This window comes from Megalobrama amblycephala, linkage group LG17 (assembly GCF_018812025.1).
Source record: "Megalobrama amblycephala isolate DHTTF-2021 linkage group LG17, ASM1881202v1, whole genome shotgun sequence".
Lineage (NCBI taxonomy): Eukaryota > Metazoa > Chordata > Actinopteri > Cypriniformes > Xenocyprididae > Megalobrama > Megalobrama amblycephala.
The window spans coordinates 2,012,816-2,028,632 of NC_063060.1; the positions used below are offsets into that span (position 1 = coordinate 2,012,816).

General features: G+C 36.3%; 1 protein-coding gene across 2 annotated transcripts in view; it reads left to right on the plus strand.

Moving 5' to 3' along the window:
• The window catches only part of arhgap45a (Rho GTPase activating protein 45a), a 39,882-nt gene that overhangs the window by 19,935 nt on the left and 4,130 nt on the right, over nucleotides 1-15,817 (plus strand). For both annotated transcript variants that reach the window (XM_048164499.1, XM_048164500.1), the window contains exons 10-20: nucleotides 3,568-3,648; nucleotides 3,731-3,910; nucleotides 4,262-4,399; nucleotides 6,624-6,814; nucleotides 7,047-7,171; nucleotides 8,165-8,266; nucleotides 10,102-10,200; nucleotides 10,752-10,915; nucleotides 12,749-12,937; nucleotides 13,508-13,645; nucleotides 14,881-15,119. In XM_048164499.1, coding sequence (XP_048020456.1) covers nucleotides 3,568-3,648; nucleotides 3,731-3,910; nucleotides 4,262-4,399; nucleotides 6,624-6,814; nucleotides 7,047-7,171; nucleotides 8,165-8,266; nucleotides 10,102-10,200; nucleotides 10,752-10,915; nucleotides 12,749-12,937; nucleotides 13,508-13,645; nucleotides 14,881-15,119 — 1,646 coding nt within the window. The remainder of the gene's footprint in view (nucleotides 1-3,567; nucleotides 3,649-3,730; nucleotides 3,911-4,261; nucleotides 4,400-6,623; nucleotides 6,815-7,046; nucleotides 7,172-8,164; nucleotides 8,267-10,101; nucleotides 10,201-10,751; nucleotides 10,916-12,748; nucleotides 12,938-13,507; nucleotides 13,646-14,880; nucleotides 15,120-15,817) is intronic.

Consider the following 15,817-nt stretch of genomic DNA (forward strand, 5'->3'; position numbering starts at 1 on the left):
AAAGATTAGATTTCAGATAAACACTGTTCTTTTGAACTTTCTATTCATCAAATAATCCTGAAAAAAAATATTGTACACAAATATTTTGTACAATTGTACACATTAAATGTTTCTTGAGCAGCAATCAGCATATTAGAATGATTTCTGAAGGATCATGTGACACTGAAGACTGGAGTAATGATGCTGAAAATTCAGCTTTGATCACAGGAATAAATTACTTTGTGAAATATATTAAAATAGTAAACAGTTATTTTAAATTGTAATAATATTTCACAATATTACTGTTTTTTACTGTATTTTTAATTAAATAAATGTAGCCTTGATGAGCAGACGAAACTTCTTTTAAAAACATTAAAAATCTTAGTGGTTCCAAACTTTTGGACTGTACTGTATATATATATTTAATGTAGCCTATATATATAATAGCATGTTATTATTTAGATAGATATTTAAATTATTATCATAATTAGCATCTTTACAACAAACACAGAAGAGACGAGCGTTATTTCTGGCATCTGTAACCCGGATATCATTGCATATCTTTTGCTTTGTTTGTATAATAACGTATACAGCTAAATTTGAAAGAAGAGAGAAACTCGATGTGCTCGCGCTCATAACCTCTGAACATCTGAACACAAACAATGATCAAATACACATTGACGGATCTTCTTCTCTCTGTTCTCCAAAATGTAATCAAATGTATATTTCTGCAGGCGCATGTAAACTGGTCAACTGTGTCAATGCAAAGGCGTTAATTTTCAAGACGAACAGGTCACCCGCGCCGCCATTGCGCAATAGGCTATCCACAAATTACCATAATACTCTCTGAACAATAAGAGCTTATTTAATGTATAAATTAAGTTATACAGGGAGTGCAGAATTATTAGGCAAGTTGATTTTCTGATCATATTTTTTTCCCAAGCACATTTTACCAATTCCAATCCACATCAATCTTAATAACTACTATTAATATTGCTTTTAATCATTTATAAGTGATATATAATTGTTCATGAAGGCTGGAAATGAAAAATGCCTTATATTCAGGTGTGCAGAATTATTAGGCAAGTTTTCTTTTACAGGCAAAATGAGCCAAAAAAGAGATTTAACTCAGACTGAAAAGTCAAAAATTATTAAATACTCATGAGAAGGACGCAATACTAATGCAATACTAGAAATTGCAAAGTTAAAGCATGACCAAGGGACAGCAAAATGCTCATTGGGTCAGCGGGGTCAGACAAAAACAGGTGGAAAAGAAAAGACACGTTAACTGCAAAATAATTAAGAATTATGTGTGAAACCATCAGGAACCCTTTAGTCTCCAGCGCCACCATTTTCCAGAACTGCAACCTACCTGGAGTCTCCAGAAGTGCAAGGTCTCAGGATCTCAGAGACTTAGGTTAGCTAAAGAATCCTAAAAAATGACCCGCACTTGATAAGAATCACAAGCTGAAGTGTTATAAAATACATGAAGACTGGGTTTTTATAGGCCTTATAAACAGACAGCTTGAGAGTGACTCCTGAAGGACCAGCACCACATCCTCTTGTACCACTGTTTGAAGAATTTATCCAGAATCTGGCAGTAAGGTGTTTGAGTTCACTTTTAGTCCATCTCTTATCCTGAAATGTCTGTCTTGCAGAGATGGACTAAAAATGATCTTCCAAAACTTACTGCCAGATTCTGGAAGATAAATTCTTCAAACAGTGGTACAAGAGGATGTGGTGCTGGTCCTTCAGGAGTCACTCTCAAGCTGTCTGTTTATAAGGCCTATAAAAACCCAGTCTTCATGTATTTTATAACACTTCAGCTTGTGATTCTTATCAAGTGCGGGTCATTTTTTAGGATTCTTTAGCTAACCTAAGTCTCTGAGATCCTGAGACCTTGCACTTCTGGAGACTCCAGGTAGGTTGCAGTTCTGGAAAATGGTGGCGCTGGAGACTAAAGGGTTCCTGATGGTTTCACACATAATTCTTAATTATTTTGCAGTTAACGTGTCTTTTCTTTTCCACCTGTTTTTGTCTGACCCCGCTGACCCAATGAGCATTTTGCTGTCCCTTGGTCATGCTTTAACTTTGCAATTTCTAGTATTGCATTAGTATTGCGTCCTTCTCATGAGTATTTAATAATTTTTGACTTTTCAGTCTGAGTTAAATCTCTTTTTTGGCTCATTTTGCCTGTAAAAGAAAACTTGCCTAATAATTCTGCACACCTGAATATAAGGCATTTTTCATTTCCAGCCTTCATGAACAATTATATATCACTTATAAATGATTAAAAACAATATTAATAGTAGTTATTAAGATTGATGTGGATTGGAATTGGTAAAATGTGCTTGGGAAAAAAATATGATCAGAAAATCAACTTGCCTAATAATTCTGCACTCCCTGTATGTCCACAAAAACGGTAAAGAAATGCTACATACATAGGCCTACTCTGTTATCGTGGCGTAATAATCTTGTTGGTTGTAAAATGTCGGCTATTGGCTGTATCATGAATTGAAATCAAATGAAATCGGCCTACCTGTTGAATTGTTCACAGACAGCATACGCAGATCAACTAATAAAGATCTTCATCGCTGGCAAACAGTTGGATGCATTTGCAGATTTGCTTTTAATTGACTGTAGGTCCACTGCCACTTCATCCAACGCTCCGAGTGAGAAACCGCTTCAGACGATTCAGCGCGTGCAGGAACTGAACAAATCATTCAAACTGATTCGCGAACCAATATAGACAGTTTTGCCAACTTGTTCGACCAAGTCTTTGAACAGAATCGACTCAAAAGAGTGATTCATTTGTGAATGGGGCATCGTTCATGAAAAAAGAGACAATAAACTACGCATTTCTTAACATGTACAGTAATTAATTAAAATAAAGTAACGAGAGGAACGTCGCCAAATGTAGCAAAGTAAAAGTACAGATATTTCATTACAAATCTACTCAAGTTAAAGTAAAAGTACCCACATTTAAATCTACTCTAAAAAGTACAAATTTTCCAAAAAACTACTCAAGTAAATGTAACGAAGTAAATTAACTTCGTTACTACCCACCTCTGAGCACAGGTATATTTGTAAATTATCGATTTTTTTTTTAATGCCAAAAATCATCAGGATATTAAGTGAAGATCATGTTCCATGAAGATATTTTGTACATTTCCTTCCGTAAATATATAAAAAATGTGTTTTTGTGAGTGGATATGCTTTGCTAAGGACTTTATTTGGACAACTTTAAAGGCGATTTTCTCAATATTTTGATTTTTTTTTTTTTTTTTTTTCAGATTCCAGATTTTCAAAATAATTATATCAAATAAAATGCATCTCGGCCAAATATTGTCCTATCCTAACAAACCATACATCCATGGAAAGCTTATTTATTCAGCTTTCAGATGATATATACATCTCAATTTCAAAAAAATTGACCCTTATGACTGGTTTTGTGGTCCAGGGTCATATTTTGTTCTTGGCAGATTTTGTGTGATTCACCTAAGTAAGTCTAATGAAAAAAAACAAAAACAAAAAAACAAATGAAATTAAACCTTTAAAAGATTCTTTCCCTCTCTCTTTCTCGTTCAGCCCATGACACAACGCAGACAGGAACATGAGAAGAAGCGCAGAGACATTAAAGAGCAGTGGCAGAGAGCCAAGAGAAAACTGGTAACAAACTAAACAAACTAAATAACTCATATGTATATCTGTGTTGATGCTTTAAAGATTTGTGTGTTTTTGTGTTCATCAGGCTGATGCTGAGAGTAACCTCCGCAAGGCGCGTCATTTGTACATGGGCCGCTGTGAGGAGTACGAGAGAGCTCGGACAGTAGCCAATAAGGTTGAAGAGGAACAAAGCGGAACAGGAAGTGGCTCGACCACTAAAGCCCTGGACAAGAAGAGACGACTAGAAGAGGAAGCACGCAACAAGGTCAGCAAGCTCAAACAGGAAATGATCTAACATGAGCTAATTTCACACATTTTGTGTAGGGGAGTGTGAATTTGTTTTGCGGTCACGTGCAGGTAACCAACATTTTGTTGCATAGATTGGTGGTAGATTCGCTTTACAGGCTTCATCTCCTACATTTTATTTTTGATATAAAATTTGATTATTTAAATTTTTTATCTGCAAATTTTTTTTTTCTGCAATTGATACATTATTGTAGTATTTGTGGTTGCCTTTAATTAAAAAAAAAAAAAAAGTAGTTTTCTTGATATAACCCCTTTACGACAAGCAAGCTAGAGGAAGTATATCAAGTCTCGTGTGTGTTTGTGTCCACAGGCGGAGGAGGCCGAGGCAACATATCGCACCTGCATCGCTGACGCCACGACTCAGCAGCAGGAGCTGGAGGACATGAAGGTGAACGTGCTCAAACAGATCCAAGAACTCATCAGACAGACAGACCAGATCCTGCGAGCGGTGAGAGTCATATATGTCTTTATTTGTATATAAAATGTAGGATCATTTTAGGATTTTGATATTATTTTCAGGACAATTAAAGATATTTTTATTGTAATGAGAAAAAAAAAACCTCCATTCCCATTGTTTTAATATGAAAAAAGTGACATAAGTGAAATTGTTCCCAAAAACATTATGCCAGTACTATCACAGCCCAAAGTATACATCAGTAGTCCACGTTCTGTGGAGATCCGCGCACTGTCCATGTGATGTAATCATCGGAAGGTAGGGATAATCGCCAACTTTTCGCGCATATTTTGGTGACGCAGTATATTGCCAGTTGTGTTTACATGCATGTTTGTTAACTTAAAAATGAATTTCACAAACATTTTAGCCTATCGTGCTGCTTTCTGTGTCAGATGGTGAGGTTGAGCTCAGGCAGCTCCTCCACACACACACACACACACACACACACACACACACACACACACACACACACACACAGGCTTCGTTCCACTCCACTTTTAGACACGCACTCGCAAATTTCCTTAAGAACTTCCCCTCAAAGGGGAATCCCCGCTGCCATTTTGAAGCAAATTCCACTTCGTGAAGTGGACAAGGGAAATTTATATGGGCAGACCGTATACTAATGTACACTTCAAGCAACTATACATCCCACAATTCAACTTGATTGTGACATCACAGCACATAACTGAAGTGTATGATATATTAATAATTCTGAGAATTAAACACATAATAGTGTATAATATATTAATTAGAGATGTGAGATACTTGTAGCTACCTTATGTTCACAAAGGTTATAGTATTGATATTTTTTTGTTTCGTACCTGTAGGATTTTATATATTTTCTCCAACAACTAAGAATGGTGCATAAAACAAATTCATAAGTAAAAAAGGGGTTTAAATAATAAATCAGCTCCATAGTGAATTCCAAGTGATCAAGGGCAATGATATTGAGCCATTCAAAATCACCTCAAAGGAAATTCCTTTACCTCGACAGCCTTATCGGGAGGATCTCTGCAATCCATCCGCGTATTTTGCACATACAGCACATGCGCAAGGTGAATGTTGAGACAGAAGAGTCCACCAGGTGGCAGTAGGCACAGTTATGATGTACTGTGCAGTAGTCAAAGAAGACTTTTTGTTTTGGTTCTTGTTCTAAACATTGGCTGTGTCCAAAATCGCATACTCTTTTGAGTAGGTACTTATTTTGAGTAAGTAATTACTTCACAACAGCTAAAAAAGTATGTTTTATATTATAGTATGAGTGTGTAGTATGAATGTAAACTAGATTTGCAATGATGTCATTATCACGTGACCTATCAGAGTCAAATGCATCGCTTCACTGCCAAAAACACTGTTTTTGTGTGTGTCCCTTTAAATGCAAATGAGCTGCTGCTTCCGGCCACCTTTCTAGAAGAGGGCGGAGCTTTAACAGCTCAACAACAAAGCTGGAGAATCTCACACAGCTAAAATGGCAAATTCCGTGGCCTCATGGGATATTAAAGTGTCCATCGTATGCACAATTCCGAATCTCGCAAGAAGTAGTAGGTCATCCGTGTACTTTCTGCATACTCTTCGAGACATACTTCTTTTATCACATACTTTTTTCTGCCTACTATATGGTAGGGAAGTATGCAATTTCGGATGCAGCCAGGGTTGCCAGGTTTTCACAACAAAACCCGCCCAATAGCTACTCAAAACTAGCCCAATCGTGTTCCGGGGTTAAAATCCGTGTTTTTGGCGGGTTCCTGTGGTTAAAATTCACATTCCAAAGGCTAAATATCATGTTATTTGGGGTCGCTTCAACCCAGGAGATGAAAAACAACCCACAGCAACAGTGTTAAAGTAGCCCAATTCCACAAGAAAACCATGAACTTGGCAACACTGGCAATGGCGGATCCGCTACTTTTCGACTCAGTGCTGCCCTCAGATGTCTGGTAGGGTATAAAAAGCAATTGTACTGCGTGTCAACCGCGTCCATCTGCACTCGAGTATACTTGTGAACGCTGTGTGGACACGACTGTGTGCAAGATAAATATGCTGAGTCCTTTAAAGGGGTTACAAGGTTTACAAAGGGTTGTAAGTAATATTTGCCAAAAACTGTATTTGTACCGTATACTGTATTTGGGACACACAAATCCTAATCCTGCCTACCTTTTAGGACATCTGGTATATGAATAGGGATGATTGTATTTAATGAATCCTTTTTCTCTCTGTCCAGTGCACCATCTCTTACTATCAGACGATGCATGTGCAGACAGCAGCACTGCCGGTGCATTTCCAGACGCTCTGTGAGAGCTGTAAGCTGTACGATCCGGGTCAGCAGTACGCTTCATACGTCAAAAACCTGCAGCTCCGCACAGACCTGCCCGTACAGTACCAGTTTGAGCCGTACTCTGCGTCCAGCCACCAGTAAGACCACTTCCTGTTAGAACAAGACTGTATTCAGAATGGAATACTTAGTAAACTATTAAAAAAATATGAACCGTGCATGTTTCAAACAGTTCCGTGCTACACTGTTGTCACATGACCTCACTACTTTGCATGTTTAATTTACAGTTGATGTTAGGGCTGCATGATTGATCAAAATAATTTGGAATGTGTTGCAATAAGGAAATGATGAAATCATTTTTATCCTAATCAGGCATGTTCGAACCCGGAACAACAGCCTCTCTAATGACCAGCGGCAGAACAGCTCTGAAGCTCCTCCCACCACAGAGGAGGCGGGATATGGAGAGGGCGCTGTGGTTAAACAAAGACGAAGTCAAGGTCAGTTTTACATACAACCCGAATTCCGGAAATGTTGGGACGTTTTTTAAATTTGAATAAAATGAAAACTAAAAGACTTTCAAATCACATAAGCCAATATTTTATTCATAATAGAACATAGATAACATAACAAATGTTTAAACGGAGAAATTTTACACTTTTATCCACTAAATGAGCTCATTTCAAATTTGATGCCTGATACAAGTCTCAAAAAAGTTGGCACGGGGGCAACAAATGGCTGAAAAAGCAAGAAATTTTGAAAAGACTCAGCTGGGAGAGCATCTAGCAACTAATTAAGTTAATTGATATCTGATCTGTAACATGATTAGCTATAGAAGGGATGTCACAATAAACACAATCCGCCGTGCCATCTGCAGATGCCAACTAAAGCTCTATCATGCAAAAAGGAAGCCATATGTGAACATGTTCCAGAAGTGCCATCGTGTCTTGTGGGCCAAGGCTCATTTAAAATGGACTTTTTCAAAGTGGAAAAGTGTTCTATGGTCAGACGAGTCCAAATTTGACATTCTTGTTGGAAATCACGGACGCCATGTCCTCCGGGCTAAAGATGAGGGAGACCTTCCAGTGTGTTATCAGCGTTTAGTTCAAAAGCTAGCATCTCTGATGCTCATTTAGTGGATAAAAGTGTAAAATTTCTCTGTTTAAACATTTGTTATGTTATCTATGTTCTATTGTGAATAAAATATTGGCTCATGTGATATGAAAGTCTTTTAGTTTTCATTTTATTCAAATTTAAAAAACGTCCCAACATTTCCGGAATTCGGGTTGTACAATAAATGAACCAAAATCAGCTTTTAGGGGCCGCACACACAACATATCTTCTTACCTTATAAACAGAAGAGATTGCTGTCAGTGTGATCACCCCTTCAGGCTGTTTTTATCATTGCAGTCACAATATTTAGGTTATTTGATATGATTTGTCATTTTAAAGTGTGATTATGTGGACATATGTGTTGTGATTTGTCATTGCAGGTAGAGACCATCATCAAGCTCATAAGTCCTGGCCGTCTACATTGAGTGACACGGACAGTGTTGGTCCAGGAAGTGGACTGGGCTCCCCGACCTCCAGCACAGGTATGAAACACAACCACAATCAGTCTGGATTATTGTTTTATTGACCTTTCAGCATTAGTACAGATTTTTTAAATGCTGAATTATTTTGCTCTTACAGTGAAACATCAGTATTAACACTCTGAGGTCTGAAAACGCGCCGGCGCGTTTTGCAGGGTTTTTTTCACATTGCAGCAAAACAGACTTAAAATACTCCGTCATTTTTTGTCATAGAGACATAAGTAATATATCAATTGAAACTATAGAATATCTTCTTTTATTTGTATACACTCAGAGTAAAAACACAATGTTGTGCTTTTTGTAAAATAAAGAAAACTAACATGATGCGTGATCTCTCCTCTCCCTCTGAACCAAGTCCAATCTGATAGTTCTCAGAAAATGAACTGTAACTTAGTGAATAATAATCACAGAAAAATTAAACTTATGTCTAAAAAAACGTTAAGATGTCAGGTTTTAAATCATGTAAGTCAAATTGAAAACAAACCTTCTGTGTTTATGTAATCTGTATGAAAAGAGAGCCATGTCAGAAGTCTGTGATTCAGCTCATTATCCGCTAATGCGGCCACACCCACGGAGCCAGCGCTATTCAGATGCAAATTCATGCATTCATCGTCTCAATCGTGTATTTATTGTCTTCAAAAGTGTTTATCTGGATGTAAAAGTGATGGTTAGGGAGCTCTAGAAGACATGCAGTTAGTTCCTGTTTTCTTTTCTTCTACAGATGAATTTTAGATGAGTTTTTGTTTCTTTAGCGCCCTCCGGCTGCAGTATGAATTGCAGTATCCATTCATGGAATAGCCTCTTCTTCTTTTAGATGAATTTGTGGACTAAAAATGCACAGAGAGCGCCCTCCGACTTCAAGGATGAATTGAAAACACCAGCGCTCATAGTAATGACAATGAATATTAAATAAATATAACTCCTCTGTATAGAAAATTGACATAAGCATATGAGAATCCAATATTTCTCCAAATGTGCATGCTTTTAAACTAAAAGCCTATATTCAGACTCTTTGCATCACAGAAATACATTATATTTTAAAGTATAATATAAAACCATTACTTTATATTGTAATAATATTTTTCTGTATGTTTTATATATCATGATGAGCTTGAGACATCACAGAAGGTTTTTTTCACAGCCTACCTGACTGAAATGCCTCATTAATATGCAAGTCATTTCAGCTCATTACTATGCAATTCTTTTGTCTTCTCAGGTGAGAATGGCCCATTATTCAGTGGTGATTCACGCCTCCACGCATACTGTGCTTCTTGGCAAAAAGTGTCTTACAAAAACTAAATCAATATATTGTTTTATATGAAAGAGTAGGCAGCATAATTTTTTACATAATTTTGAAGCAAAAACTCTAGTTTACAACCTCCAATACCCTAAAGTATTGTAAACACAGATTTACTATACTTTTTTTGGCCTTATTTCAGTGACTTAAGTTTTTTGTTTTTTCAATAACCACGCATAAATGTTATTCCTTCAAAAACACAAACATGTACATACATGTTCCTCACATATTATTGTAGCCTAGTTTGTGCTGAATACAGTGTAATGACACTTTTTCCATTAATATGTTTATGAACAACTGAAAAAAGCACAAATGTCAGGGCATGTCAAAACTTCTCCGGGCCCCAAATCAGCCTCAGACTCCAGAGGGTTAAATAGACAAACAACTTAAGAACAATCTACACAAAAAAAAGATCAATATTTAAAACATACAATCTAACATCCACAATCATTTAGGAGTCTACACATAAAGAAATTTGGTATCTCTCAGTTCAACACCTCGGGATGGTTTACAATAATATTGTATAATGTTTTGGTCTCAGGTGACATCTCAAAACCTTCAAGGCCAGTTTCTGCAGCCACCTTGTCGTCCAATGAAGATTTAGAGGAGAGAGACGGCACCATTACCCCATTTGAACAAAGTGAGTGACAGATTACAGTTCAAGGAAACATTAAATATAAATACCCAGAGGGACTTTTTTATTGCCCCAGACTTGAGTGCACACTTTGCAGATCTGAGCACTGAAGCAATCTTAAGATCTCTTCTGAAACTCCAGAGGAAACACATGTGAGATTACTGGGGTCTTTTTCTAAGGAGAAACATCTGAGAAGCAGGACAAAGTCTAACTTTGCTCTCCATTTAAGACAAGACACAACAGACAAAATCATTGTTTTTCATGCACTGGCAAATTTTGAGATTTTGGGCTATTTGCTTCTATAACGTGGAAAGAAAGCATCCAAAATTATTGAATTGATACAGTAAAATCAATGCTAACTTTTCTGTCCATACATTGTATACAATGTCTTGCGAACTGATAGCTGTCATTCAGTTGCACGGTGCGGTGCTTAAAAAAGGCATAATAGGGGCACTTTAAATTCATTGCTGTCTAGGAGAAACAATAATCTTGTTTAGTAGATCTAGTATATAGTCATGATATTTGACGAGTGCGTCTGGATGTTTGTTGTGTTTTAGGTATAAATGGGATTGAACCGGAAAGCGTGGCGCCCACTGGACCTTTCAAAAATGTGGGATTGTCCAAAGCTGCAAAAACCCATCGGCTGCGCAAACTGCGCACGCCATCAAAGTGCAGAGAATGTGACAGCTACGTTTATTTCCAGGGCGCAGAATGTGAGGAGGTGAGACTGACTGATGCATTTATGTTGTTGACAGTATCAGACAAAACTGTAGGTGTATAATACCTGCAAATCAACTGTATAAAACAACATTATTGTGCGTTAGATCACTGATGTTGAACAACAAGTCAAGTCACATTTTTTATAGCGCTTTATACAGAAGGACTCGACAATAAGGATTGCATGTATTTATTTATTTGTGTGTGTGTGCGACCCTGGACGACAAAACCAGTCATAAACCAGTTTAAAAAAATATTTATATATACATAATAAATATACACAGTACACAAATATTATGTAAACACAAAATTTATTTTGGATGCGATTAATCGTTTGACAGACACAGTTTTTTAAATTGAGATTTATACATCATAAATCTCCATACTTTCCATTGATGTATGGTTTATGAGGATAGGACAATATTTGAATAAAACTATTTGAAAATCTGGAATCTGAGGGGGCAAAAAAAAAAATCAAAATATTGAGAAAATCACCTCTAAAGTTGTCCAAATGAAGTCCTTAGCAATGCATATCCACTCACAAAAATACATTTTTGATAGATTTCAGTGCTTCCCACAGGTTTGAAATATACTTGCGGTGGTAGCCGGGCGAAAAATCCTCCTATTACCCACGGCACAAAAATGGTCTACTACATGTGACAAACAAATAATGTGTGATTTTTAACAGTATTTTTATTTAATTGAAATTAATTTTAATTACATAGCATACTATTACATTTAATTACATACTAATATTATGCATTATTATGCAAAATTACAGCATTTAAATGGTTCACATTTTCCTATGTTCTCCTTGCTGTCATATAGTGTCTCTCTCAGTGAATGGGACACAGATTTTACTAGTAAAATTTATAAAATTAATAATATATTTGTCAAATAATGTTCTTAGTCTTTTCTTCTACAATAATTTACTATGAATTAAATGGAAATCAAATTAAATACAATTTATTGTGTAACCAAAATACCAATAATGCCCAAAAGAAAAAGAAAAAACTTAGCGTGTGATTTTTAATTATAAACAAGCCTGAAATTCACCAGGACTCTTATTTTGAAATGTCTGTACTATTGCAGGCTGATCCTTCAGATTCTTAAAATCGTCTAAAACATTTTATATAAAGGCCATAAAGTAGACTTTGTAATAATTCATCAACTTGAGTTCATTATCAACCGCTTGGCATAAATCTGCGCTTTTCATTGATCGAGAATCACTTTGAAGCAGACTAAAGCGCTGTCACGTGAGCTTGTAGAACGCGCAACAGCGCCGCCTTGTGACTTTGCAAAATGCAGCGCCTGTGGGAATGTCAGCGGGAGTAAACAGTTCTGACGCACGCATAACGAGCAGGTATGAAACGACTAGTTTATCGATCGCGGATGGTTTCATTATCTTGCGCAGATATAAAAGTATAAGAGGATAAAAATAATAAAAGCAAAAATGTGTCTCCAAATATACTTGGGCGGCCGTTATTATACGTGGGTGGCCCGCCCAAGTAAAGTCTATGTGTGGGAAGCACTGGATTTATAGTAGCAAATTTACAAACATGATCTTTTCTTAATATCCTGATGATTTTTGGCATAAAAGGAAAATCGCTATTTTTGACCCATACAATGTACAGTTGGCTATTGCTACAAATATACCCGGGTCACTTTTTTTTCTGTTTTTTCTTTTTTGACAGACAGTGTTGCAAAATTCAGTTATGAAACAACTTCATTTTCAGCCGTAAAGCAGCTCTACGGAAGACAATATTGTCATTATTCAGCTCAATTCAGTTCCTGTTTGTTCTCATCAGTGATCAGCTTGCGTGTGTTTGTGTGTCAGTGTTTCCTGGCCTGTCATAAGAAGTGTCTGGAGTCTCTGGCCATCCAGTGTGGTCATAAGAAGCTCCAGGGTCGTCTGCAGCTCTTCGGCCGTGATTTCTCTCAGGTCCTGCAGGGTGACGTGGAGGGCGTTCCCTTCATCATCAAGAAATGCATCACAGAGATCGAGAGGAGAGCGCTCAGAATGAAGGTGCGAGAGAAAGGCTTTGAAAAGAATAAAGTTGTTCTTCCTGTATTTTCCCTTTTGGTTTGAATGTTTACCTCTGATAAATGCATTATAAATGTACTGTTTGCTCATTGCTTCATTTGCATATAAAATTTGAGCTAAAATAGCAGATAAACTACTTTATACATTATATGCATGCGAGTTATGCACATAAATTCATGGTTAATTGCATCACTTCATGATAATCTTGTTACAAGGTTGCAAAAAAATAATTCCCTAGTTGTGCAGATTTGAACTTCACTACTCCCAAAAATAACGGTTTACTTTATAAAAATCAGTGCAGATTTCTCAGCAAAAAACACATGTGAAGCACGAGCTGAAGGTGGATGTTTTTATAATTACACTAAAAGGACTTTTACTTGCTAAAAAAGTCTAAACTGTCATTCAAACAACAGAAGGCATGTAGTAGATTTTGTGCAACAGATTTTCAGCAAAGTTTTGATCATGTTGATCATTTAGAGGCCTTAGAGATTCACATTTCAAATATGACACAGTAGGGTTTATATGGTTAATGCTCTCTTTGCATGTCTTCAGGGAATCTATCGCGTGAATGGCGTGAAGACCCGTGTGGAAAAGTTGTGCCAGGCATTTGAGAACGGCAAAGAGCTGGTGGAGCTCTCGCAGGCGTCTCCACATGACATCAGCAACGTATTAAAGCTCTACCTGAGACAGGTGAGTCACCTGACACAGGCAAACACAAATAGTACTTATTATAAAGATGTCTCCTGTTCATTTTTCAGACTGATATGTGAGTGAAAATGATCATCTATAGCATCATATTTGCTGAATGAACTCCAATACTTGTTTCTTATTCATTTTGGGGTTCTGATCCCAAAAATAGTGCATGTTTTGCTCTAGCACGGCACTTTATCACAAAATATGATGTGCATTTTGTAGCTGTTTTGCTTTCGAGTCTTGTATTATCCCTTTATTACCAGAAAAACTGCTACAAACACATATTGATGATACTCACACATATGACATTATTTTTTTTTTGCCTAATTATGGGCAGTGACAGGAGAAAATACAAACACATCTCTGGGTGTTTTACTACATCCAAACAGCGACAGAAAATTACAGATTTTGTGCAAAAGCTTATTTATTTATAAACTTGTGTTTTAAGTAAAATTATTCGACATTAAAGGCACAATATGTAAGATTTTTGCATTAAAATGTGCAAAACCCACTTGCACAGTTGTATATTTTGTTCACTTGTGTACTTACATTATCCCAAATGTTTCGAACAATGTTTAAATCCAGAGAAATGCACAATTTTAACCAGTGTAGCATGATGTCAATGATGTCATATCCACGTTATCCTCGTTTTCCACTTTTACTGCTGAGAAACATAAGTACGGGTGGATACGTTGAAATGTACTTTTAGTATAATTGTTTTGAACACATGAAATTGCGCTGCATTACCCCACCATTTAATTCGACAAACAAAGTGACATTTTTGAGTAGTGATTTAGCATTAACATTACGTTACTTGTGGCTAATTCATTAGAATGAAATAAAATTATGTGATCAAACGTAACAGTTATAAAACTTTATTTCATTACCTCATCTTTGAACATGATTTGTGAGTCCCGTTGGATTGATTTCCATCGGCAGTGGAGGTGAAAACTACAACTCCCATCATTCCACACTCCTTTACAACATCTCAAGCTATGCCTTTGTTATTGTTTTGAATATGCGACCTTTAAATGGAGTATTTGAACATGTTTTTTCACTTCTTTTGCAATACTTTTTGTCATTAAAACAGAAACTTTTGACATTTAATATAGGTGCAGGGCTGCGTAGTAACTGACATCATGCCACAGATGCTGTTGATTGACATTAAGATGAAAATGCTCCTATAACAGACGAGCGTTATGTCATGTTCATCGTCTCTGTCTCCTCCTCAGCTCCCAGAGCCCATCATGCCCTTCCGTCTGTATAATGATCTGATGGGACTAGCGAAGGAAAGCCTGAACTCAGACGGCTCGGAGGCCGGTGAGGGGGGGAAAAGCCCAGAGCTGGTGGATCGTGGGTCAGAAACAGAACCAGAGGTGCTGACGTTAGTGCAGAAACTCAGAGAGCTGCTCAAGCGGTTGCCACATGCTAACATCTCCACGCTGAAGTACATCGTCCGGCACCTGCGCAGGTGAGATTCTGATCCTGCAGATTCATAACCTACCACCGGGTTTATAAACCCCTCGTGATTCACAGATGAACTGAAGGGGATTCATGAGATTGTGATTAGAAATGTCAGTTCCATATTGAAGTATGTATGATTCTTAAAATTAAAGGTATATTTAAAAAGTCTTAATATTGGCACTTTGCTATGAACTGTACAAAAATGTACAAAAACTACGATAAAATATTATTTTTTTTAAAGTATCATAAAATATATTGGTTATCATAATTATAGAAAGGCTGGAACTTTACTAAATCTTAGGGGGATACTTTAATAATAATAATAATAATTATTATTATAATTAATTTATTAATTCAATAATACAAAATATAAACACTTTTATTAATTACTAATTAATATTTTATAACAATTAAAAAAACTAATATTTTGATGATTTAAGTTTTAATATATTAATAATTTAAGTCTAATAATTTAATAATAATTTAATAGTTTAGGTGAAATATTGGACATGTCAATTCCATTTTAAAGTATGTATAATTCTTAAAATTAAAGTTATAATATTTAAAAAGTCTAAAAGATACTTTGCTCTGAACTGTATAAAAACTATGATAAAATATTTTTTTAATGTATCAAAATATATTGGTTATCATAATTATAGAAAGGCTGGAACTTTACTAAATCTTAGGGGGATACTTTATTTAATA